Raw genomic sequence first — 27,544 nt, forward strand, 5'->3', positions numbered from 1 at the left:
ACAACTGTTCCTCGGATGCCTGGCTGCAATGTCACAATCATGCTGTTTAATTCTTTCACTTTGTATAACAGTTTTTTCTTCCGTGGGAAAGAAAACAATGTGCCTTCAGCTCAAGTGTTATCAAAGAAGAAAATTCAGAATGTTAAAAAAAATTGATAGTTTATAGCCAGTTTAGGCAACATTAATATACTGAGCTCTACATTTTTCAAACAAGCTGCAAAGTAAAACAAAACAGAAAAATAATAAAGGCCCCAATCTTTCAACTAATTCCATGTGGGTGGACTCCTGTGCCATTTAGGGGCTCTACAGTAGAGGGCCCACCCACAAAGAACAAGTTGGAGTATTGGGACCTAAGTGTTAAATAGTTAGGTCCAAATTTGAATACCTAAAATCAAGCTTCTAAATACATAATTAGGCACCTAAATAGAAGGTCTGATTTTCACAGATGCTGAGCACTGACAAATCCCATACTAATCTCACTTATTAAGGCAAAGTTGAAATAGTAAAAGCAAATAGAACATCATTAAAAAGCTTCTGCTCACAATTTTCCTCCTGAGAGATAGAAATGAAAAGGTAAACCACATAACAGTACTTATGCTCTAATCCTCCACGTAACGACTGCCTCGGGTACCATACACCACAAACTACTATCTTAACTCTGTCACTATAGGGATGCCAACCTCCAACACCTGATTTTTTTTCAGTAAGTGTAATGTATAGAGTCTTGTGTGTCACAGCAGAGTAAAGCAAAGCATAATCAAGTCTTAACAAGAAAAATGCATGATTCAGCATCTTGGCAACTACTTGTTCCCAATCCTAAAAGCGATAGTGAAATTAATTTTTCCCAGATGAATGGTGTTGCATTTAGTTGTATAAAAATGCATGTTGTTCAAGTGAGCCAAGCTTACCATTTGATCCAGACTCTATGTAGAATTGACTTTTCCTTATCATTATTTACCACCATGAATGATGAGCCAACGTGATGAATGTTAATCACCTAACTGGCAGGGACAATATGAGTGCCACAATATAAATGTCATTGGGAATTTCTTTCTTAAGTTTCATAAGAATGAAAGATAAGCCTAAGAGAGTTAAAGGACACCTCAGAAGCTTAGAATGTGTGGGCTTTGGTGTCTGGTAGCTGTCCCCATGGTAAAGTGTATATCTGTGGGTGGAAACAAATGAAGCACCCCAAGCATATATACAGATCATCACCATACTCGATCTTCCAGCAGCTGGAGTGAAAAGATTAGATTTTCAGGGTATCATTAAGGTCAGCAAATGGCGAGTGGAAGTGATTTCCAAGGTTAAAGGCTCCTCACGTAAACAGCTTTGCCAACAGCATCCTTTCTTTTAGAATGAGGAGTTTAATCAAGACCATTTTTCTTAATTAAGCTATTTGATTTGATACAAACATTCTACATTGATCATACTAAAAAAGAGTAAGTTACAATACTTCTAACAAACTCTATTAGTTTCAAAGACCTTGTACAAAACAAATAATACCAATAACCAACAACGTAATCAAACAAGTCAGTAACTGTTATCTTTACTCAGAATAAAATATTAGACTTAGGAGAAGAAAGTGAAAGAAGTCAAATCATTAGAATAAGTAGCTTTAAAATTAGGAAAAGGGGATGTTTTGTGAGGGTATTTAAAATTACAAAGGGAAACAGAAATATTAAGTAAGGAATATATCACATTTGCAAGTGATGAAGCATGAATCATTGTAAGAAAGTGATCAATAAAGTTTAAAAGCGTAAAGAAATAGTTTTGGTCTTTGTTAAAGCTACCTTTTATCCGCTTCAGTTATAATGCTTTAACAATGTGATGCAGTGTAAACAGGTAATAATACTTTGTCTTTTTATTTAAAGCGCAAAACAGAACAAGTCCCACTTCATCAAATGTTTAGTCTAAACAGACTGATGCTTGTTTACACCAATATAAGTTACACTTTTCACATTTGAAAACAATTTTGCATCCTAGAAAGTCAAAGTTTAAACAAGTCCAGTATGCAAATGAAAATATAAAGTGACTCTAGCAGTTCTTTGAGAACCCTCCTAAAGAGTCAAGCAGATGTCAGTAATTGCCATATTATGTAAGGAGAAAATAACTGATGACTTGTGTAGTGGTCAAGGGAGAAAACCCCTGTATGCAACTCATAAAAAAGGTGATTTGTAAAGAGAAATTTTCAGACATTTTAGCATATTTTAAAAGAATGGGGAGTTATTGTCAATTACATAGATATTCAAACAGATAAATAGTGTTGATCCTTAAATTGAATAGCAACTAAGCCTGTCATTTCACTAGCTACTGCTACCACAAATGAATACAAGAAGTCAGAAGCTGTTCTTAATACTACAACATCTGTTTCTATTGTGAAAACTTCAAGTGGATGGATTATTAAAAACCTTGAACAAAACAGAAATGACTATATTACTTTGGTTAGAGAACTGAAACCTAGTAAACATGGAAAATTATTCTTTTGTTTTGTATTCAGTATGCATGGCAATCTACCTAATGTTCTTAATCGTTTTAAAAAAAAATCCCAAACACCTGGTCTGTTTACTAAATTTCTTTTAATTTGATACAGAAAATAAATTCTGTATTGTGATATAATTGATATATGAACAAAATAATGAACAACATATTTAATAATCTAAATGCTGATTGAAGTGTTTTTAGTAGAATACAAGTTACACCACTTCAAGAAAGAGTTCGGCATATTGGAAAAGGAGGAAATACCATAAATACTTAGACTTTTATAATTAAGCTTATATAATATATAAAGTAACTTCTCTCCCATGTCTCTTAATGGTCCTTTTTGAGCTGAATTAACAAGCAAACCCAACCTGTCCACTCTGTTACTGAAAAGACACAAAAGGTGTTTGTTGGGCTGTTACGCTCTATTACTCTATCACTTCTGGAATATATGGTCTGTGGCAGAGTGGATTTCGGAGGAAGAATGGAGAGCCAAAGTTGGAGCATCACAATCCATTTAGGACAAACCTGGAATCTTTCTTTTTGTTTCTCCACTTGCACCTTGCAGCATTGTGTCCTGATGTACTCAAGTCCTTTGCTCTCAGAACTCTTCTGCAATAAAGAAAAGCTGCATAGAAGATTAAAATAAGCTCCTTCCACTGGGGGGTTTCAAAAAGAAGCTGGACAGCTATCTGTCTTTGATGGTTTAGACACAACAAATCTTGTGTCTTGGCAGAGGCTTAGACTATCTAACCCTTTCTGTCCCTCCTAACTTTATGGTTCTATGATTCTAAGATATTTTAACTATTATAGAGGCTGAATAGCTTCAAGGGGAACACGCTATGTGGGATGGTTGTCTCCTGTCTTCTGTACCTCCTTTCCTGCCTTAGCCCCTCAAAGTCACACTGAACTTGGCTCCATTACAGGAGCCACAAAACACAGAGAGAGCAATGAGTGATTATGCTATGTTGGGGGAAATGTATTGAATGGCCATCTCCCCTTTCTGCAAGTCTCTCCCAAGCCTTCCTCATGGGATTTGGCCCTTTAAATTATGCTCGATGTTTCATTAGCTTACAGCAGAATATGGACAAATGAAAATAGGGTGTATTTGTTTTATTTATACCATGAGTTCACAATTTATTTATTTCTTCAAGGGGGAAATATATGTAAAGCCGATGAGTTTCTGTGCAAAAATTCACTTTGTAAACTCCATTTTTGGGTGTGTGATGGAGAAGATGACTGTGGAGACAACTCAGATGAAGTCCCTGAAATGTGTGGTATGCCTTTTGTTATTTTAATGCTTTGTATTCCGTGGCACTGAAGTGAATTAGTGAAGTAGAAATATGTACAGTTTACAACCGTCAATTTAGGAATATATAGAACTCACTTCACTATGTCTTTTCTGTCCAAGACTAAATAAGTTACGCTTTCCTCATTTGACTTTTAAAGGTTTGTCTTGAATATGGGTATAAAACAGTAGGGTTAGATAAAAACAAAAAGTATATTAAATTATATTATTTTACAGTCCAGAGGAGATTTTAAAATCAGAAATGGCAATAAGCAAATACCTATTTTTTTTCTCTCAAATGGGGTTTACAATTACTCTGGTACATCTCTGAGTCAGTATTGGAGAAGTCACTTCCATTTACCAAGTATAAATGGACTCATAACACTCCCAACACTATTGCTGTGCCTTGGACCCCAGTCAAAGCAGGAGTCAGAGGAGGAGGGACATTGTGGAAGTGCAGCCATTTTTCCAGGGCAGAGGGATGGTCCTTGGGCTGCAGGAGGGTGTAGGAGGTGGTTAGGTTGGAGAACCAGCTCTGGACCCTACTTTACTTTGCTTCTCACTATCTTCCTCCTCCATAAATATCTCTAAGCCTCACCCATCTTTTCCTAGAGGATTTGGAGTTTAATGGACATGCAAGCACCAATCTTTTTAGTCCATAGAATATTGAAGGATTTCAGGGCATGTCTACATTTATAGCACTGCAATGGTGCAGATGTACTAGTACAGCATGGCAGGGCGCGTGGTGAAGAGACTCTGTGCCAGCAGGAGAGAGAGCTCTCCTGTCAGCATAAAAAACCCACCCCCGGAGTGGCAGATGTTATGTCGACTGGAAAAGTGCTCCCAGTGACATAGTGCCATGCACACTCACACTTATGCCAGTGTAATTTACATTGCTTTGGGGGGGGTGGAATATTCACACCCCTGAGCAACATAAGTTTTGCTGACATAAATGGCAGTGCAGACAGCCTCAGTTGAAACTCACTGATTCAAAACATAAGATATAGGATTGGAAGGGACCTCCTGAGTCAAAGTCATTGAGTGCAGTCCCCTAGTATCTCAGGCAACCAGGAAATATTAAAACTAGTTGGTTTCTTGCCCCTACTACTCCCATTGGAAGACTGTTCCAGAATAACACTCTTCTTATGCTTAGAAACCTCCCTCAAATTCCACGTTTAAATTTACTCAGTGGAAGTTCTTCGGTCAACATTGTCCTTTAGCTTAAATACTCTGCCTGGTGTTTACCCCCTGATACAGGAATGCTGGAGGGGGGGGGTTAGGAACCCAAGATCCCCCATTTTTTAAAGCTGCCCTGGAGCTCTAACCATGGCTGGGCTGTGGCCATGGTAAGGGCCGGGTCTAGGTAAGAGCAGTGTGGGCAGCTGTGGAAGCCTGCGTCCCTGGCTCCGCTCCAGCTTTTGGCCTGTCTGGGGATGGGGACACCAGGGGAAGAGGAGTGATGGGGCTGGACCATGGCCTGGGGAGGAGAAGGAGGGGTCTCAGGGAGGAGGTCGGGGGCCCCTGCCCCCACCCCCACTTTTGGGAAGGCTCCACTCTCCCTGCCCTGATGTATTTGTAAGTAGTAATTGTATTCCCTTTCAGCCTTCATTTTGCTCACAAAATCTTTCACTACAACTTGTTCAATTTTAGAGTAGAGCCCTAAACAATCTGAGTGTTTACTGGAGCTTTCATAAGTGAAACTAGGTTTATCATGAGCCCTTAGTGCCATCAACTAGATACCTGCAACTGAACCAGCTCGTCTAAGCAACCTGTGTGGCTTCCACTGAGGGACAGATCAGCAGGACAGCCTGCTCAGCTTCTGGTCTATGAGCGAGTACAGGAAGGGAGGTCCCAGCTGCCTCTCAAGATTCAGCAATGGTCATTGCTGTTAGCAGAGAAAAAATAAAACATTGATCCCAGTGAGTGGAGGGATAGAAACAGAACAGATGACAGAAAGATGACAAAAAGAAAAGACAATGTGACATGAAAAATGACACAAGCATGGAAAATTGAGAATGGGGCAAATATGAACAACATAAACCAATTAAAGAGAGAGATTGTTTCTGAAAGTGAGAGCGTAATAAACCACTAGAAAACAATACATCAAAATGATGAGGGCAGGAAGGAGGAAAGAATATAGAGATGGTGAGATTATGTGATAAATACATGGAAAAAAGGAATCAAGAGACCCTGGGTTATGGTCCAAGCTGTGCGAGTGCTTCATGACCTTGGACAAGTCACTCCAACTCTGCTTTAGTTTTCCTATCTATAAAATGGGAACAATTATACTTACTCCCCTTTGAAAAGTCATTTGCGATCTATGATTAAAAGAATTGTGAATATATGTATTATTAACTCATTTATTTAAGATTGTTTGTTTATATTTTTCTAGCAGATGTCTTTTATCTCTTATAAGTTTAAGTGTAAGGAAAGGAGTGGAAGCTCAAATTGGCCAATGTTTTTCCACTATGAACATTTTCCAGCTCTCTATTGACAACTATATGTAATTGTTAGCATAAGCAACTAGGCTCTTCTTCAACACTATATAAGGTTTTGAGCAACTCCAAAATACCCTGCCTTCTTTTTTTTTAAAAAAAAAATTCAACTACATTATTTTCCAGCCTTAAAAATTATCTCATTTGCCCTCCCCAAAATTCTATTTTCAGCCTTTTAAAATAATAAAATATTCATAAAGTAACAACTGCTTAAATGCCAGCTCATCACATCAGGATGGCATAAAATCATGCAATACTTACACATCCAGTGCTTATTTACCACACTGAAAGGAGGCACAACACAAAGACAGTAAGCTTTCTGAGCAACTGAAGGATGGTTGTGCACAAGTACAAAAGATTATTATTCTATGTTAATGGCTGCTATCTGATGTTTTCTTTATACAGTCAAATTTCCATGCCCACCTACAAGACCCTACCGATGTAGAAACAACAGGGTTTGTCTGCGACCTGAACAGATTTGCAACGAGATTGATGACTGTGGTGATAACTCAGATGAATATCACTGTGGTAGGTGAATTTGCCTTTTAAGGCATTTGATTAAAAAACAGTTAAAGGCAAATTTTATTACAAAGATTAAATTGTACTTCTGAAAAGCTTAACTGAAAGCTTGTGGGTCATAATTTAACTCTCAAGACAATTAGGCTTGACATCTTTGCAACTCTTTAATGCTTCATGGTCATTTCCATTTTTATGTGCAAGTAGTCTAAACAATATGAATTGCTAATCTTCTTGTGATTTTTCATTTGTGATTATTTAGATAAGATCCCATATAAAGCAAAACCTTGTAAAAAGGATGAGTTCACTTGTAGTGATAAGAAATGTATACCCATGGAGCTGCAGTGTGATCAGTTTGATGACTGTGGAGATGGTTCAGATGAGCAAGGATGCAAAATAAGTGAGTTGGGTGGATAAGCTATCCATTTTTCATGCTTGTAGCACAAAAGAAATAATACAATGAAACTGTACAAAATAAAGTTTTTATTAACATGAAAAAATATAACCTATGTAGTATCCAAACTAATATAGCTGACACTAACTGTTCAAAGTAGAATATGAAGAACATTATCAGCTTTTCAAAATAATAGTTATTTGCTACAGAGAAGAAATCTCTGACCCTCCAAGGAGTGACTCAATCTATTTTGAGCTGGTTTAGCTGTTTAAATTGACTATATTTCATTTCACACTTATTCTTCTCTATCAGGATAAATAAAAAGGTTTTGTGATATGAAATTCTTGATCTGAAACAAAATCACTGAAACTAAGCTGACAAAAGAAACTCATCCAAACATTGGTAGTACAGATTTTCAGGACTTGCTAGAGTCGCACAGATATATTTTATTTAAATAAATTCAATGGGCTAATAACTTTCACACACCTACATTTTATTAACATACTTTTATTGTGCAGAAAATACATTAAATTATAGTACCTTGTGACATTGGGGTTGTTTTCTTAGGATGGTTGCAGTATATGCTAAGAAAGCTAGCTGTTTCCCAAATTCATGCAGCTATAATTAACTCAATATGAGCTAGAATAATTCTAGAATGTATGAGAGTGGCTTTCACAGCCACTTTCTTCATTTTTCCATTTATGTCCTTGCAACTTGTGCAACGTACAAATTTGGTCAAAGGTTTAGTCGGATAAGCCTGATAATATATTTATTCAGGCTTTTTCAAACTTCTTTGATATGACAAGCATACTGAGAGTCTTATATGAACAGGTATTTCTATGAGATTCTGGTTCTCTGTCAAGAGTATGATTTTTAGAGTAATCTTATGTCGGGATCCTTATCCCTTTCTCCACTCTCCACTTAGTTCTCCTGTGAAGTCTGAGGACTATGAACTTGGACCTTCTCAGATTGTATAAATCTTTCTTTGAGGCTCTGCAGTTCTCTCTCTGAAAATAAAAAGAATGAGGAGTACTTGTGGCACCTTAGAGACTAACAAATTTATTTGAGCATAAGCTTTTGTGGGCTAAAACCCACTTCATTGGATGCATGCAGTAGAAAATACAGTAGGAAGATATACATACACAGAGGGCATGAAAAAATGGGTGTTGCCATACTAACTATAACGAGAGTAATCAGTTAAGGTGGGCTGTTATCAGCAGGAGAAAAAAAAAGCCTTTTTAGTGATAATCAGGATGGCCCATTTACAACAATTGACAAGAAGGTGTGAGTAACAGTAGGAGAGAAAATTAGCATGGGGAAATAGGTTTGACTTTGTGTAATGACCCATCCACTCCCAGTCTTTATTCAAGCCTAATTTAATAGTGTCGTTTGCAAATTAATTCAAATTCTGCAGTTTCTCATTGGAGTCTGTCACCATGCAAGACACTTCATTTATCTGTATGAAGTGGAAATCCATCAACTTCATGAAAAAACTTGAGACCTGTCACCATGCAAGTCTCTGAAAATAGTTTCCTGGGTAATGGTCACCTCAGTCAAGAGAATGGGAGAGCTTTTCACTGTCCTCCATGTTCGGTCTTGTGTCCTTCTCACTTACCCTTATTTTTTCCAAAAATTCTGTCCTCCCTTTACTTATTCAGGACTCTTCCCTTTCAAGTTTGTCACAACTTGGAACTAAAGGAAAGGAAAGGAAAAAGCCTTTTCTGAGATTTGAGAAAGAAGCTGAATCTATTTTCCTTCTCTTCAAGAGTACAGTGAAATCCAGATATATCATAGCCAAATAGATAAAGTTCATTATCCAGGAGTTTTACAAAGCTACAGAGTTTCCTGTCCACTGAAACTTAGTGCCCACTCTACTATAACCATGTCCATATCCTTAGCCAGAGAAGCTACCAAGCTTTGCAAAGATTCATCATGGAAATACCAAGAGATACTTAACTAATGTGCTAGTGGATGCTGCAGTAATTCTTTCTGAGCTTGTTCGTATGCTGTGTAGCCTCCATAATAATAAAAAAAATGAGATATACATAAAGACGTGTACCACTATTTTATGGTTTTGGTATCATTTTAGCCATAGTGAAATAAAAGTATTTCTTATACAGTAATCTTAAAATTCATTTCATGCTGCAGAATATGAGTGTGTGTGTGTTTTTTTTAACAGGAACTTAGTGTTAGAATTCCCCACAGAACGGGAGAAAGTTTAAGGTTCTTACATGTTAGTTATATGGATGGATTGTATCATACGTAGTTGAACAAATGAATATAATCAGTAAAATACCCACTGCTAAAATACAAATGGATATTTACTAAAGTTGAGTGACAAAAAATGAATAATTTATCTGACATATTAAGCTTCTTCTTTTGCATGTGGAATAGCCACAGCCAGCTTGCAATTTCCTATATTTGTTTGTTATTCAGAGATGTTTGAGAGGATTTTTTGTATGTGTGATTGTGGTTTTTAAAAATGTTTTGGCATGATCACAATGTACTTATCTGCAAATATGCCATAATCTATCAGTGTTGATTAGCTGGATAGGGCAGATAAGAAACATGGTAATGTTTCTGTTCCTTAACTGGATGAGAGTTCAGGTACTTCATTTGTGGACAGCCATATGTGAGAATTTAACAATCCATTTCCACAAACACCTTGTTGAAATATTTTTGCCAATAAAAATCAGTTGCATAAATATTTGTTGAAATTAAACAGAAGTATTGTGAGCATGATTGAAGTGAATTTAAAATTTCAGAAATGTTTTGTTCTATTCAAACAGCTTTAGTAGTTACAGTCAAATTTGTTTAATTAAATAGAATGTATCATGAAAAAACAAGAGAAATTCTAACAATATATTATTTTACCATTTATAGATATTCCATGTTACCAATTTAAGTCTGTTCCCATAGGTCCCACTGAATATACCTGTGAAGCTGATGTGAATCCTTGTGGAGATGATGCATACTGTAATCAAACAAAATCATTCGTTTTCTGTCGGTGTAAGCCTGGATTTCAGAGAAACAGAAGGAATAGGCAGTGTGAAGGTACAGTATATTTCCTTTGCAGCTTTTTTTAAAACTTTGTATTGTAATTCTTCTACATCCTTTGACTAAGTCAATTAAATGATTGCTTTTAGAGTCAGAGTTTAAGACCAGAAGGCACCACCAGATCATTTAGTATGACTTTCTGAGTATTACTGGGCACCAACACCATGCAGCACCCACACACTAAAAACGACAACTGAAATTAAGACAAAGTCTTACAGCCCAACTAATCTATTATGTGCCAGAGACAAAGAATAGAAGGGACCGAGATATACCAGTGCCCACGGCCACACCAATGGCAGAGAAATGATTGTGAGATATACCCAGGTAATCCTGTCAAATGGCCTGCACCAACATGCTGCAGAAGAAGGTGAAAAACCTTGAGGAAAATTTCTTCCTGACCCTACAGGTGTTGATCAGTTAGATCCTGAGCATGTGAGCAAGAACTTGTCAGCCACATATCTAGAGAGAATACTCAATGCCACCTCAGAGCCCTGGCCTACACCATCCTATGTCCCATCTCCAGCTGTGGCCCTCACTGATGCTTCAGAGGAAAGAGATAAAAATAAACAGAATTCCTGAGCCCTGCCGGTGGCTGACTGAAACCCTGAAGCATAAGAAACAACCCCTGTGTGAGACTATATCAAAAGCTGCTGAGCCCTGCTCCCTGCCATCACAAACAATCATATCATAGAATTGCACTAATACATTTGTACAGATAATGAAAATCATGTGTACTTATGGGATGTCATTTTATATCTGAGAATAATTGAACTGTGAAACTAACCACACGATATACTTATAATATGGAATACTACTGCTACAAATTTAGTTGGTTTTATTCTGGCTCTAGTTTAGCAATGCAAACTAAAGAATTAACACAGGAACTGTCAGAGAATTAGTTTCATTCAGTTAGAAGGTATAGCCTTACTGACATCCTCTTGATGAACTGTTTTTTTAAAGAGTACTGTAAAATGAACTTTTGATACTTCTGAAAAACATGATATGCTCCTTTATGGTTTTTCAGGCCTTTCTTCAACAATGCTAAAATGTGTTCTTCATTGAGGTGGCCTCTGCATATTCATTCCTGGGAGGTTGTGTCACTGAGCTTTAGGAACATTTTCTTTGAATCCCGGCCACGGCGCCGGTGGCCGGGCTGGGGCTGAGATTTAAAGGGCTCAGAGCTCCCCGCAGCTGTGGGCAGCCCAGAGCCCTTTGAATCCCAGCCGCAGCTGAGATTTAAAGGGCTCAGAGTTCCCCACCGCTGTGGGCAGCCCAGAGCCCTTTGAATCCCGGCCACGGCTCCAGCAGCCAGGCAGGGGCCGGGATTTAAAGCGCTCAAATCTCCCCACGGTTGCAGGCAGCCCAGCACCTTTTGAATCCTGGCTGCGGCTCTGGTGGCCGGGCTGGGACCAGGATTTAAAGGGCTCAAGGCTCCTCTCAGTGGCAGGAGCTCCTGGCCCTTAAATCCAGGTCCCAGTGGCAAAACTCGGGGTTCCGCCCCGGGGGGGCTCCCAGACACCTCTTCAGCTATGAGCCCCTGGTTGATTTAAAGGCCCTGGTGGTCTTTTTCACCACCAAAAATACTGGGTTCAGAGATGAGTGGTTCTTTACAACCAGTCTTATCAAATATAAGTTCTTCTGATCCCAAAGGACCAGCCACGCACCCAGGTCAATATATAACTTTGATCTTACCCAAAAATCACACTGATATCAATCCTTTAGTATCTAAAATGTAAAGGTTTATTTATAGAAAGAAAAAAAATGTGAGAGTTAAAGGAGTCAATTACATACAGTAATGACGAAGTTCTTGGTTCAGACTTGTAGCAGTGATGGAATAAACTGCTGGCTTAAGTCAAATCTCTGGAGTACCTTCGCCGCTTAGATGGGTCTTTCAGTCCTTTGGTGAGAGCTTCAGTTTGTAGCAAAGTTCCTCCATAGGTAAGAAGCAGGAATAAAGACAAAATGGAGGTGTTTCCAGGGCCTTTTATAGTTTTTGTCATGTGGAGGGCACCCCATTCTTCTTACTGTGGATAATTACAGCAACAAGCTGGAGTTTGGAGTCACATGGGCAAATCACATGTTCATGCCCATTTTCCCTCAGTCATTGCAGGAAGCCATTACCTACACTCCGGACAGCACATTTACATGACCATCCACTCAGTGTAGATGGGCATTTCCCATGGTCCATTGTCAATCAATGTTTCTTGATGAGCCACTTAATTTGAACAGTTCCTCCAAGATTGTGCTGGTGAGCTACTTTGTGGGTGTTACCCGAGGAGCAAATATTTGAAATCCAAGTATAAAGCCAATACTTACAACTTAAAATACAAAAATGATACATACTGTGACAAAGTTCCTCCTCTACCTTGGTGGGTCCTGCACTTATTGGCAGATTTGCTCACCTCAGTGATCTTCCCCACAGTCTAGGAGAACTCCTCCTGTGTCTGATCAGGAGTTGGGAGGTTTGGGGGGAACCCGGGCCTGCCCTCTACTCTGGGTTCTAGCCCAGGGCCCTGTGGATTGCAGCTGTCTGTAGTGCCTCCTGTAACAGCTGCATGACAGCTACAACTCCCTGGGCTACTTCCTCATGGCCTCCTCCAAACACCTTCTTTCTCTTTACCACAGGACCTTCCTCCTGGTGTCTGATAACTCTTGTACTCCTTAGTCCTCCAGCAGCACACCCTCTCACTCTCAGCTCCTTGTGCCTCTTGCTCCCAGCTCCTCTCACATACTTCCTCTCCTCTGGCTCCCCCTTGCCTGACTGGAGTGAGCTCCTTTTAAAACCCAGGTGCCCTGATTAGCCTGCCTTGATTGGCTGCAGGTGTTCTAATCAGCTTGTCTGCCTTAATTGGTTCTAGCAGGTTCCCGATTACTCTAGTGCAACTCCTGTTCTGGTCACTCAGGGAACAGAAAACTACTCATCTAGTGACCAGTATATTTGCCCTCTACCAGACTCCTGTACCCCACTGGTTTGGGTCTGTCATAATGCATACAGATAACACAATCATAACCTTTTCAAAAACATCTCACTCAACAACCTTTGTACAATATTTGCTGCAAGTATACAACAGTGGTTGTAACAATGATCTATATGGTAATATTTTAATCAGATAATGTCACACCCATCCACAACGAAGTGCTCATTAGGTGCTGGAAGATAAGATCCAGAATTTTCTAACCTATGCCACTCAGTGCTCATTGGTTATTTGAGTGAGACACAAATTAGGTCATACTTTCTCATTGGAAAGGATGCCAAAAATATTTGATTCCTTGGGACCACAAGAGGGCATTTGTGTGGCTCCAACGGGTATTACTTTCCAAAAAGTCCATGAAACATGGCAGTACAAGGGGATACTGTCTATAGTGAGGCAGCTCTCTAAGAATTACATTTATTATGGTAAATGACCATTTGTCTGGGTATTTAAAACCAATGAAGGCATCTATATTTTTCTTTATCAATTCACTTAGTGAGCTAATGCCACTATATAAAGAAAGTTCATCAGGGTGCAAGATTAATGATAACACATGCAACAAATACTCCCGGAAACTGACCTGAGGAGTCATCAGAATTCATACTCACGTTATGAACTTTAATCCTTTTCCCATCAGACACACAAGTGCCAGAAAACATGTGAGTTTATACATGCTTTGATGACAGAAATGTAATATAAGCTTTCTCTGCTTTAGCTTTCCTTCATCTTTCATTATTTGTTTAGAGGTAACACCTTTCATTGGACTAACTAGGGAAAAAAATGTTGTACAGACAAGGCATTTGGGCATAAAAATCGCTTTCATCTTGTCTCAAAATTCCTTCATTCTGTACCACTCTTAACTAAGCAGTCGATTGTCCCATCCACTTCCAAGAACAAGTATTGACGAATGCAGAAAGGGTGGTGTTGATTCTCCTCTTCTTTCCATCTGTTCATTAACTCACTCTTCACAGTCAATTCTGTTCTATTTCTTAAGTTCATCAGTAGATGTCGCATACAACCAGTTTGGTTTTTGTTTGTTTATTTGTTTTCATTTTATCTCTCAGCTTCCACCAGACTAAGATTGCAACTATTATTTCTTAGGTTGTTCAAAATGAAAGATCATTGATATGTGGAAACTTCATCCATCCTGACTAAATTAACTTTGAAAAAAGAAGCATTTTCTCAATGAGATGCATAGAGAAATTAGTTGCATAATTGTAATTAACATACAGTTCAATACAATTTAATTTTTGTGTATAGTCCTTTGTATATGTCAAAAACACTTTACAGAAATAGTACATTATGCTAGAAGAAATAATGTTGAGATTTCCAGAAAAATGGGGGAGCAGGAAAGAATGTTAATGGAGTAAAAGAATTGAGATAAATGTGACTTTTCACAAGAATGAGCTATGGGCTAAACAAATCAAGATAAGAAGATGGGCAAGAGACAGAGGGATTCAGATATGTGTATAATTTGCCCAAAGGTATTGTCCAAGATTAAAGCAAACAATGAAATGTCAGAGGACCAAAGTCAGAAGTTTAAATGATTTCATAATGGAAGATGTAAATAGATGATTTTAAGCTTCCAACAGGAATTTCAATAGATCCATTAAACGGGTGCAGTTTAAACTACTAGATGAAGATACTGGTGACACCAAATTGTTGTTTTTCTTCAGCTCCTCAGAAAACAATCTATAATCCTGAAAGCTGTACTGAGATCAAATAGAATAAGGGAAAGGAGTTATTAAATACCTTGAGAAGAGTGCTCTCTGCAATGTAAAGGGTGTCCAGTTAATTTGAGAGCAGTCAAGATTATTCTACTGGAAGTATTACTCAGAAAAGTGAGACAAGATCCACTTTCTCCATATCCTTTCTCAGGAGCATATTGTGAACTGTGGTAAATTGATGAGCAGTTACTTGCACAAGTATTTTGATTTACCTCAGTGGGACTACTCACAAATGTGAGTAAGAGCTTTGCAATCTAACCCAACCTTAAGAAAAGGGAAATAGGTAAGTCGGAAACTGTGAAGTGTAGGTTTTCTATGAGATGATGATAATTACAGTTTTGAGATGGAGATGTTGATAATACTTTTTAGTCTTCAGAATTGATTACAGATGTTTATTAATGATAATGGAGTGATATTAGCGACAAGAGTAGGAAGGTAGGAGACAAAATAAGACTGGAGGAGAGTCTGGTGAAGTGTTTTGTTCACCGTTGGAATGAAAGAATGAAGTGCTTGGAAGTTTGTGTTCAGCTGAATCCTAGAACGGTGGACTGATAAATTTAATCCAAGTATGTATTATCTTATGATGAGTGTTTTTCCCCCTAGATATCAATGAATGCATGATATTTGGCACCTGTTCACATCAATGTACTAATATTAAAGGATCATACAAATGTATATGTGAGAGAAATTATAAGGAAAAGAATAACAGCTGCATAGCAAAAGGTAAGGCTACAAAAATTATACCTAATTAATAATATTTAGTTAATTACTTACATAATTATTTACATATTTAATGCATACCACTGTATTTTGACTTTATAATTCATGTTAAGAAAAATGAGTCAAATATTTCAAACAATGTAGATTTACTTGTGATCATCAAGAAAGCCATCTTTCCAAATATACATAAGTAAACTATCCCTTTGCCTGCATGTGTTTTACATTTCTACCAACTACAATTTCTCCTGTTTAAATATGTTTTCCAACAAGGATAAGACACATAATATTAATATTAAAACACAAATGACTGAAAATTCAGATAAAGATGTTATTTAATAATGCAGGTGTTGTGTTGAAGTTTGAGAAGCCTGGGAGCAGAATCAGATTTTTTTCATGGACACGTTTTCTAATGTTTGGAGCAAATGACTGGGTATTTGGAGGCTTTCTCACTGGTTTGCTGAGCAATCTTGGACAAATTACCTAGGGCCCCATTACCAAAGGTATTTAGGCACCTAATTCACATAGGCACTTTTGAAAATCCCACTAGGCAGCCATCTGCATCTTTAGGTACCCAGGTACTTTTTGAAATCTGACCTTAATCTCTCTGTGCTGCAGTCTCAAACTGGAAGTGGGACAATATTATTTACCCACTGTAGCATAAGCGGAAGTAATATATAAATTCAAAGTGAATACAAATGCATATATTATTATTGTTGGCAAAATAGTCGTGGATAATGGACTGTGTTAAGAAATGAGTGTTGTATGATCCTCCACATTATACAACATTTAGCGGACCAATTTTCATTGACTTAAAAGGAAAACAAGCAATAATCTACTGCCTGAGTGAAATAATTTAAATTTCTATTCTCTATTGAAATGTCATTTTTCAGTTGTTGGATATATGAAAGTATGTCCACTTCCATAGTAGTTCCTAATAATCCTACAGTGGAGGTGAGGTTATAGTGTATTATGGGTGGCAACAGTCAATGCCATATGAACACTGAATGCCCCATTTTTCCTAATGGTGACCTTTCACAGAAGGATGCCTCTCCTGAGTCAATATTAATTTGCTCTACACATAATAAGAACTCTATCAGGGTTCATAATCCTCATTTGCTATTGAGGAACCAATAAGATCAAGATAAAGGATCTTGAGCACACCATGCTGCTGTTCGTGGGTAGCTACTTGTAATAAAGGGTGACATAGAAGAATTTAACATTAGGCTTATAATTTAATAAATACCTTTATCTCTTGACAATTAGTCTTCATACAAGTTTTTGGTCATGCTCATTACCCTGTCTGTCTATGCACCATTCTGGGGGATAGCACAGAATAGTGTGGTATAACTGCATGGCCACTTTTTCTGTTACTATTTCCTGTGCAATAGCTCCCATTATGACATTTTTTTAACAATAGTGGGGGGAGCAAATGGCATTGAATATTTTATATCCGTAAGACATGAAATCTTGGATGGTAGTTACTGTAAATCATTTATTGTGGATGAATATGATCTAAATTTTAAAATTAAACAAAGACCATTAGTGTGCTCTTTATATATCCAATAATTATATATTTTTTCTCAAACTTCCTTCATAGATTTCAGAGAATACTATTTTATATAGATAATATTAATGGTACCCAGGCATTTCAGATAGGTAATAACTGGGGTATCTCAGAGACCACTGTGATTAAATGCTGAATTTAATGGTGAACATGATTCATGATACTACTCCGTTTGTGTTCCCATTGAAGTCAGTTTCAAAACTCTGTTAATTTCCGTGGAAACAGGATCATTGCCCTTTCTTAATTTGTAGAGCAAGTTCAAATAATGCATATGAAATCTTAGCATGTAAAAATTGCCTTTAATGTATGTATGTTTATTTAAGAAATTTTAAAAGTACATAATTAATATGAAATGGGATATATGTAGTAGTGAGTATTAAAATTATATTGCTATGTTTGCACAATCTCCCCTACCATTCATATGTTGCTTGTGTTTTTAATCAATAAACTCCTTGAGGCAAGGACTATGTATGGGTATCATCTAGCACACTGCAGGCATTACCAAAGTGTTACTACTTCTAATAGTATGATAGTGTTTATAAGGATGGGCAAATGCAAACCAAGTTCCCTTGTTAACATTAAGAAATTATACCATATAAACCTAAAAAAAAATCGATACAAATGAAAAATATTTATTTTTACTAGGTGTTAGTTGAAATTCACTTTATTTTTGTATTTCATTATAATAATCCCCAGGCTCTGAAGATCAAGTTCTCTACATTGCTAATGACACTGATATCCTGGGTTTTATATATCCATTCAACTACAGTGATGTTCATCAACAAATTTCACATGTTGAACATAATTCAAGGATAACTGGGATGGATGTATATTATCAAGGTGATATGATTATTTGGAGTACTCAGTTTAATCCAGGAGGTATTTTCTACAAAAAGCTCCACAGCAGAGAAAGAAGACAAAGTAATAGTGGTTTGATTGTAAGTAAACCAACCTGATAATTGCAAGATGCAAATCTTTGCTTATTTACTTATTTCTCCTTTTCAATTATATATATCCATTTTGTCTTGGTTGGAGAAAATATTAAATTTATACAGATGTGTGTGCTATATGAAATAAGTTTTACTTGATCAGGACTTTATTTAAATTACATGTGCTTCAAAATAAATCACTAGTACCTTCCTTAGTTATAAACTCTATGGGACAGTAATATTCTGGAGAGAGCTTTGAAGGGTTTTCCGGAGACCCTGGCTATAATTCTGCCATGAAAATGAAGGTTCTTATGCTTTACTTGCCTGTGAATGAGATTATCCCCTCTCTGGGTACCACTTAGTAAGACAGATGATTTATCTTGTAGATGATAAAAGTACTTGTAGAGCAAAATTCAAGTAAAGTGCATTTAATATTAGCTTGCCAAGTGGTAGTACTTCCTCCCTCAATTATAGTTATGAAACTTAATTTCATTTAAACAGGAAAACAAACAAATTGCTTCTCTCTTCCCATATACCTTTTCTCTGCAAACACATATATTCCCTGGTACATGAAGTTTATTACAGGCTAATGGAGATATTTTTTGTTAAACTATTGGCAGCACATCACTAATACAGGAAGTCTGAGATCTGATATGGATGTAACTTAATATGTGTGTGTGAGAGAGAGAAAGAGAGCTTTCAGTGGAAGGAGGGAAGAAAGGATGGAGATCTTGACATAATAATAAGCATTATTGAAAAAACATAAAATGACAAAAAATGGAGTAAGTCTATAAATTGGTATACCTCCAAAAATTCTGAAGGAATTTAAGAGTTGCTAACAATAATAGGCAACCTCTCATTAAAAACAGTTACTATTACTGAGAACTAGAGAATAACGTATGTACCCACTGCAAGCCAGATCTTCAGCTGCTGTCAATCACCGTAGCTCAACCTTTAATAGAGACCACTGACTGAAGCAATAGTTAAAAATGAGGGAGAAACCACCACTGCTTTGTGAAGTAGAACTGTAGAACTCTAGTCTCTTAGAATTGTTTGATCATGTAAACAAAGTTGTAGATCAGCCTGCACAACTGGTAAAGTGGCGAGGGCCAAAACCTCCTGGCCCCGCAGTAACACCCCGCCCCAGGGCCGCCCAGCCCTGCCGAAACAAACCCTTCTTCCCCAGCACTGCCCCACCAAAACAGCTGTGGGCCAAAAATGAAGGTTGGGGGTGGGGTGGTGATACTTGATTTTAAATCAACCAGGGGCTCCCAGCTGAAGAGGTGGCTGGGAGCCCTCAGGGTCAAATTAAAGGGCCCGGGGCTCCGGCAGCTAGGGAAACCCAGCAGGGTCGGCTCTAGGCGTTTTGCTGCTTCAAGCAAAAAGAAATTTGGCTGCCCCCCCCCATCCCAGCCCTGGGCTCCCACCTGTAACCCCCTGCTGCCCCAGGTCCTGGGCTCTCCCCCCACCCACCCACACTCCCTGCCGCCCCAGCGCTGGGCTTCCACCTTTCCTTCCCACCAGTGCCCTCCCCTACCCCGCTGCTGCCCCAGCCCTGGGCTCCCCCCACCAATGTCCCCCCCATACCTCCTGCCGCCCCAGCCCTGGGTCACTGGTAACTCGCTCCTAGGGCAGGTCCTTCAGCAGGAATTTTGGTTGTGCACAAAACACAGGCAGGATTGGTTCCCATATGGTTACAGAGCTGCAGTAAAGTAGAACAATTTTCAGCTTGTGTGATTGGAGGATATCTGGATGCATATTATAAGACTGTCCTCCATAAATGAGGAAAAGTTGAGGTGCCTTTATTATTCTTTTGTTCCACTCTTTCTTTCTATGGGGAATTTGCCAATGTAATATCACTGTCTTCCTTTTAAACAAACAAAAAGGCAATGGCTGTTGAAAATAGCAATTCCAGTCCTAATAAGCATTTCTTGCTCAATTTTATCCTACTTTTTCTACAGCAAGTTACAGTGGATCAGGATATTTGATTTGGGAGAAATGAAGTAACAGCTGCCCAAACTGAGCTTGAGCACTCCTGAATTTTGAGGTGTTCAAATCTGGAAGGCAGGTGCTGTGGGCGGGGGGGCTGTGGGCTCCACGGGGGAGCATGGCAGCAACGTGTCTGAAGCTGCACGGAGCCAGACACGCTGGTCTGAGTGTCATGGTAAGGGGGCTGGGGGTTGGAGAAGGGGTAGTGGATTCCAGGGGGCAGTCAAGGGACAGGGAGTGGGGGGGTTGGATGGGGCGGAGGCTCAGGGGGGCAGTCAGGGGACAGGCAGCAGTTGGATAGGCATGCGAGTCCCAGGGGTTAATCAGGGGACAGGTAGGGGGTGGGGTCCTGGGGAGAAGTTGGAGAGGTCTCAGGAGGGGGCAGCTGGGGACAAGGAGAAGAGAGGCTTAGATAGGGGCTGGGGTCCCAAGGGGCAGTTAGGAACAGGGGTCTCGGGAGGGGGCAGTCGCGGGACAAAGAGCAGCAGCATTTAGATAGGGGGTGAGATCCTGGGGGCAGTTAGGGGCAGGGGTCCCGAGAGAGGGATATCAGGGGACAAGGACCAGCGGTGCTTAGATAGAGGGTGGGGGTCCTGGGGGGAAGTTGTGGCAGGAGTCCGCGAAGGGGGCAATCAGCAGCCACAGGCCAGGATTCAAAGGGCTCTGGGCTGCCCGCAGCCGTGAGGAGCTCTGAGCCCTTTAAATCCCAGCCGCGGCTGGGATTCAAAGGGCTCTGGTCTGCCCGTCGTTGAGGTGAGCCCTGAGCCCTTTAAATCCCAGCCGCGGCTGGAATTCAAAGGGCTCTGGGCTGCCCGTCGTTGAGGTGAGCCCTGAGCCCTTGAAATCCCAGCCACAGCTGGAAATCTCTGCTGGCAGCCCAGAGCCCTCTGACTCCAGCCGCGGCTGGGATTCAAAGGGCTCTGGTCTGCCCGTCGTTGAGGTGAGCCCTGAGCCCTTGAAATCCCAGCCACAGCTGGAAATCTCTGCCGGCAGCCCAGAGCCCTCTGACTCCAGCCACGGCTGGGATTTAAAGGGCTCAGTGCTCCCCACAGCTGCCGGCAGCCCAAAGCCCTTTGACTCCCAGCTGCAGCTGGGATTTAAAGGGCTCAGGGCTCCCCGCGGCTGCCGGCAGCCCAGAACCCTTTGATTCCCAGCTGCGGCTGAGATTTAAAGGGCTTTGGGCTCCCAGCCACTGCGGACAGCACAGAGCTCTTTGATTCCCTCCCTGGCTGGGATTTAAAGGGCTCTGGGCTCCCAGCTCTGGGCTGCCCGCAGAGCACCCTGTGCAGGGGATTTAGAATCCCCCAGCGGGCCGCACAGTGAGGCTCCACGGGCTGCATGTTGTAGATAAAGGCCTGTTGTAGATAAAGAGAACCAGGTGACATAATTTATTTAGACTTTCAAAAGGCCTTTGACAAATCCCCACACAACAGGTTATTAAGGAAACTAAGTAATATGAGGAGTAAAGTTCTATCATGGATTATAAACTGGCTAAGAGACAGAAAATAAACAGAATAAATGGTTAATTTCCTTGTGCATCTTTAAATGGCTCACCATTTAAACTTGCTAATAGGACCTTGTTGAGTTGATAAAGGGTTTTAACTATCACCTCTTTTAGAGCCACTCCAGATTCTTTGATCCATGTATTTCCTCTTGTCTCTTCTCAGGCTGTTTTTCACTGCTTTATCCTTTTTTAATACAGATTTTTTTTACTTAATTAATGATACTTCCTCTGAGTGGTAATCAATTTATTTCTCTGAATATATTCTACTTTTTCATTTTTGAATCACTTTTTATCAGCTCCTGGCCATCGACATTCATTTAGTCCAAGGATTTCTGAATCTATTCATTCAGTTCTTTCAGCATCTGCACTGCTTTTATTGTTGCAGCCATTGTTCTACTGTTCCATACATTCATAGTTTGTTTTTACCATTAATAAAGAATTTCTCAGAGTCATGGCTTTCCCTCAAACCCACTGTTTCTGCTGAGACAGAATCCACTGCTTTGGCCTTCTGCTTGCCGGAATGGCTGCCTTGTTGCCTTTCTATAGCTTCGCTTTCCTGTGAGGATAGGTTCTTGGCTTTAACTCTCAATCTCCAACCTGGAGGACCAATGGAATGCTTTTCTATTGTCCTGAATCTTTGACCTATCTAGCTTGGGTAACCTAACTAGGAGTTAAAATTCTGGCATAGCTCTTAGGGTTAATGGAGCACACAAGCCTTTGCACCACATCAAGGTGCAGGACCCATGGAATGGAGGAATAGTTTGAAAAAAACAAATGTGATGCCACTCTTTAATGAAGAATAAGAGGACAATTAGTGCAATGGAAAGGCAATAAATTTAAAATAGATAGCAACCAACTGTCTGATCTGGTGTGATTGTTCCTATATCACAAGTATTAAGGACTCTGTTATACTGGAATCCTGTTGCAAGACTTAGTGGACCCTTCTTATAACTTCTCTTCTAAAAGGAAGGAAGGATACTATAACATCCCTATGGGATATGATTTTCATGTATTTAAAAATGAAAAGAGTACATATTCAGTATTTCATATTTATTACCTTCTTAATGTATATCATTATATTGCTAACTGCCTGACTGGTGTTCTCAGGCAAAAAAGAAAAAAGCTTAATATTTGTAAATAGACCTAAATGTCACTTCATCCACCTCTGCAGAAATGCTGAGTTTTTTTCTTAATGTATTTTCAAGTAGTTTTTACTGGAAAATAAAATGAATATTGATTTGGACATTTTACAAAAAAAAAAAAGCTTGGAACTGCATTAAGGACATTATCGCCACTTCCAATGAGGGTAATAATGTGACCTTTGTGCCTGTGTTTATGTAAGTGTTTCAGAATTAGATAATTGATTACATGTTAAATATTTTTATTTTATTCTGTTAATTAGTATTAATTCTTGATACCTGTGTTCACATGGTAGATATGGACTACATGAACATGGACTCCGTAGTACCGTATTCTCCTCTAGACTATAAAATGTCTTCTAGCTGTCATTTCTTGCTTACCAGTCTTCAGACTCCTCTAAGTATCCTTCATCCAATTTCATTTCCCTGGCAAATGAATGTTTTTCTCTTCTTACCTTCTGAGAGGGGGAGCCAAGTTGAGTTTATCTCGGCTGTGCGTGAGGATAGTGAAGTGAAGGAGAGGTGGACAGATCGAGCTGTGTTATGTGCTATGCCCCTCCTAAAAATTCAGAGAAGTTCCTCCACTGGCTTTCTAGAGGTCAGGGTCAACTCACAATGGAAACTTGGGAGGCTAAGCTGAGTAGGTACATTTCTGTGCAAAAGTGGCGGATATCTATGCCTAATTAATTTTGCTAAAAACAGTTCTTCAGTCTCTCAGAAAGGTCTTTATTTGGACAGTCTGGGGGAAGAAAAGGTGGGGGGGGTGATTGGTGAATACTTGTAGGGTAGGAGCCCCATTCTGTGCAGGTAAGCAGACACAAGAACAGTACAGAAGATCTGGCCCACTGACCCAGCATCTCTTAGACTCAGGCTTCACTTCACTGTGGATCCATGAAGGTATGGGACATAACACCTGCCTCCTCTAGGCCCCCTCAGACTCCACAAGGTGAAACTTGCATGGTTTTCTGGACATTCTATCTTCTTCCTTTGGCTACTCTGCCTGGGGCGATTATATATTCTTATAATTCCACATCCTTTTGATTCATTGAAGAATACTTCTATCTTTCAGCCAATCCAGAGTTGTAAGCAATGATCCAAAATACTGTAGATTCACTCTCTGCTGATTCCATATTATGCTCTCTGTTCAGTCACATCCTTACTTTCCTTGGCATTCTATCACACTATCTGTATCTGTGCTTAAAACTAAATAGACTCACCTCAACTCTGCTGATATTTTCTGCTTGCTGCAGCATTTCTCTGATCCTTCCCTATGCTTGCCTTATGTGATATACTGGAAGCCACTAGTCAAGATGTACTGTATCTTCCCAAACTGCGCTCGTCAGTCAGTGGGTTGGGGGTTTTTTTGTTTGTTTTTTTTTTGGCAAATCAGTCAGTAAATTCCCAAAGAGATTGTCCATCTCTGATAGACCTTTGTTACATTTGCGAAGCACTCATGTCCTCCTGCTCTAACACATAATTGATCAACAGGTTAATTAGTTTTCTAAGCAATCAATATTACTTTAATGCTGGTGCTTAAATTTGGTATTTGGAAATTTGGAAGTCTGACAATTCCTAAATTGTAACTCAGGTTTGTGAAGTGATAAACTGCCAAAGGTTAAATTGTATCTTTTAGTCTAGATTGAGCAGTATCTTTGATCTGTAAATCAGGGCAGTAAACTTGAACAAGGCTCACCTGTGTTTGTAAGTAATTACATTAATACAAAAATCCCTCAGATGAAATTACACTGAGGGATTAGCTTTCCACAGATATCTGCAGATTTCTATAAGTCTATGAAACAAGTTAAAGTTTGATTCAAATAGATGCACTGAAACAATTCAGAGTAGATATTAACTCTGACAGAAGCAAAAGATGCATGCATTTTGATCCTGTGAAAACTGTATATTTAAACTGGTGATAAATGATAAAGCTAATAACTGACATTCTTTGAAACTGGATACATCAATTAATTGGGACAATTTTTTCAAGACAGAGAGAAAGTTGTTGTGACTCAAATTCAGATACTGTTTTTGGTGAAAGAGCATAGAAAGAAAACTGGCAATTAGAAGAATTGTAGTCTAATAAGAACAGAAATGCACTTTCTGTAAAGCTTTCTGTATATTAGCCTGTAATACAGAAGTGACTTGTCCTATAAAAAGCAGTTGCTAGACTATTTTTCTAAATGTATCTTTGTAGAGTTAGATTATTATTTATGGGTTTATTATTTATGGAACATAAAATAATTTTTAATAATTTAGTAATTCTGCCTTTTACAAGAAAGATTGAATGAATTGTGAATGCTGTGTTAATACACATTAAAAACCAATACTGCAGGCAAATTGCTATTTAACTAGTGTTGCAAATATTTAAGATATATCAAATGTAAAAGATGTAGTTTCACAAATTCATTTTCCAGCATATCCTCTTTTTTTTGGTTAATCTTTCCATTCAGTCCACTGTTTCTTTTAAACAGTTACTCTTATTGTTTTTCCATAGTGTTAATTATGCAAATATTGATTGCTAAGGATAAACAATTCTTCTTAAAGTATTGTCTGCACTGATCCAAACAGTAACAACTCTCTTAACATTGTAGTTATGTTCCTGAAAAATGCTACTTTAAACAAAACAATGTTAAGCGAATCCAATTTCTCCATAAGAATTAATGTAAATGGGTAGGGTTAGGTTCCAGGGAAATTTTTTTCACTAGACAAAAGACATTATATACATATACAGAATAGTGAGATAAGCCACCGTGCACCGAGTCTGCTCCCCAGCTGGAACGCCCTGTGGCGGAATGGGTCAAGCTCCCACTCCCTGACCCTGCTCCCTGGCAGGAGTGCTGGGTGGATGGGTAGAGCGGGACAAGCCAAACAACCTTATAACGGAATGTTGCACGACTTTAAACGAGTATGTTCTCTAATAGATCGGCAGCCTAATAACAAAACAGTGTTAACTAGGATGACTTTAAGTGAGGAGTTAATGTACTTCTGAATGTACACTCCACATCTTCCCAAGAGCAACAGTTGGAGCTATAAGTGTGTGTACCTTCATTGTATCAGATGTCAGGCCCAAATAAGTATAAAGAGCTACCACTCAGTTTCTTTGAGCTAATGGACAACCTAGTCAGAGCTCTCTAGAATTCCTCTGCTTTTTGCTTTTCTCTACATAGTTTGTCTTATCCTTAGTGGCCATGGTGGACTAGCATACATTGTACCTTCTATACGCTGGTGATTCTTACCTACTGAGGAGATTCTGTCTTTGTGCAACTTTAACCCAGATGGCTGGGCGAGAATGAGACCCCGAGCTCTGGCAATTCCTGACAGAAGGAGCCCTTAGCTTGGTGCAAGGTGATTGTAAATTAGCACCAGGCCCTTCTTCCCTGCTTATGGGCAAGTCAGTGTTGGAATCCCAAAAGGCTTCAGCTCCAAAGAGCCGAAAGGGTCCAACTGATCCAACTAGTGTTATCTGTCTCCCCTTTGGATCCAAGTCAGTAGCCGGTATCCTCTGATGGCTGCTTAATAAACTGTGTTAAAGGAGCTATAGGGTTGTGTATTGCATGATAACTGAAGGCTCCAACATTTCAGGATTATTCTTGCCTGATCTATATCTAATATGGCATTCTCTCAGTTTTGGGAATAAAATATTGCTCTATAATCAATAATCGTACTGTGATAGTTTCTAAACCCTATGTTGTTACTGTGAATTTTTTAAAATCTTCAGTTCATAAGAATGTACTAACAGCCATACTGTGTCAGACCAGTGATCCATCCAGCCCAGTACCCTGTCTTCTGACAGTAGCTAATACTAGATGCTTCAGAGGGAATGAGCAGAACAGGTAATCATCAAGGGATCCATCCCCTGTTGCCCATTCCCTGCTTCTGGAAAACAGAGGTTAGGAACACTTCAGAGCACGGTTTTACATCTCTGCCCATCCTGACTAGTAGCCATTGATAGACCTATCTTCCATGAACTTATCTAGTTCATTTCTGAACCCTGTTATAGTCTTATCTTCACAATATCCTCTGGCAAGGAGTTCCACATGATGATAGTGCATTGTGTGAAGAAATACTTCCTTTTATTTGTTTTGAACCTGCTGTCTATTAATTTCATTTGGTGACCCCTAGTTCTTGTGTTATCAGAAGGAGCAAATAACAAGTCTTATTAATCTCTCCTCATATGGAAGCTAATAATTTTTCTTGCCCTTTTCTGAAACTTTTTCAATTCCAATATGTCTTTTTTGAGATGGGGTCACCAGATTTACATGCAGTATTCAAGATGTGGGCCTACCATGGATTTATACAGAGACAATATGATAGTTTGTCTTATTATCTATCACTTTCCTAATGAGTCCAAATATTTTGTTAGCTTTTTTGACTGCCACTGCACATGGAATAGATGCTCTCTTGAGTGCTAACAACTAATTTTATATGTATCATTTTATATGTATAGTTGTGATTATGTTTTCCAATGTGTTACTTTGCATTCATCAACTTGAATTTCATCTGCCATTTTGTTTTGTGAGATTTCTTTGTAATTCTTCTCAGTCTGCTTTGGACTTAACTATCTTGAGTAGCTTTATATTGTCCGTTAATTTTGTCACCTCACTGTTTACCTCTTTTTCCAGATCATTTATGAATATGTTGAACAGTACTGGTCCCAGTACAGACCCATGGGGGGCACCACTATTTACCTCTCTCCATTCTGAAAACTGACCATTGATTCCTACCCTTTAATTCCTATCTTTTAACCAGTTATTGATCCATGAGAGGAC

The 27,544-nt window shown here is 39.0% G+C and overlaps 1 protein-coding gene across 1 annotated transcript in view; it reads left to right on the forward strand.

Annotated features, from left to right (window-relative positions):
* The window catches only part of LRP1B (LDL receptor related protein 1B), an 875,307-nt gene that overhangs the window by 757,718 nt on the left and 90,045 nt on the right, over window positions 1-27,544 (forward strand). Inside the window, exons 70-75 of the mRNA XM_030580310.1 lie at window positions 3,636-3,758; window positions 6,670-6,792; window positions 7,043-7,180; window positions 10,094-10,228; window positions 15,534-15,653; window positions 17,911-18,152. Coding sequence (XP_030436170.1) covers window positions 3,636-3,758; window positions 6,670-6,792; window positions 7,043-7,180; window positions 10,094-10,228; window positions 15,534-15,653; window positions 17,911-18,152 — 881 coding nt within the window. The remainder of the gene's footprint in view (window positions 1-3,635; window positions 3,759-6,669; window positions 6,793-7,042; window positions 7,181-10,093; window positions 10,229-15,533; window positions 15,654-17,910; window positions 18,153-27,544) is intronic.

Source organism: Gopherus evgoodei, chromosome 11 (genome assembly GCF_007399415.2).
Source record: "Gopherus evgoodei ecotype Sinaloan lineage chromosome 11, rGopEvg1_v1.p, whole genome shotgun sequence".
Classification (NCBI taxonomy): domain Eukaryota; kingdom Metazoa; phylum Chordata; order Testudines; family Testudinidae; genus Gopherus; species Gopherus evgoodei.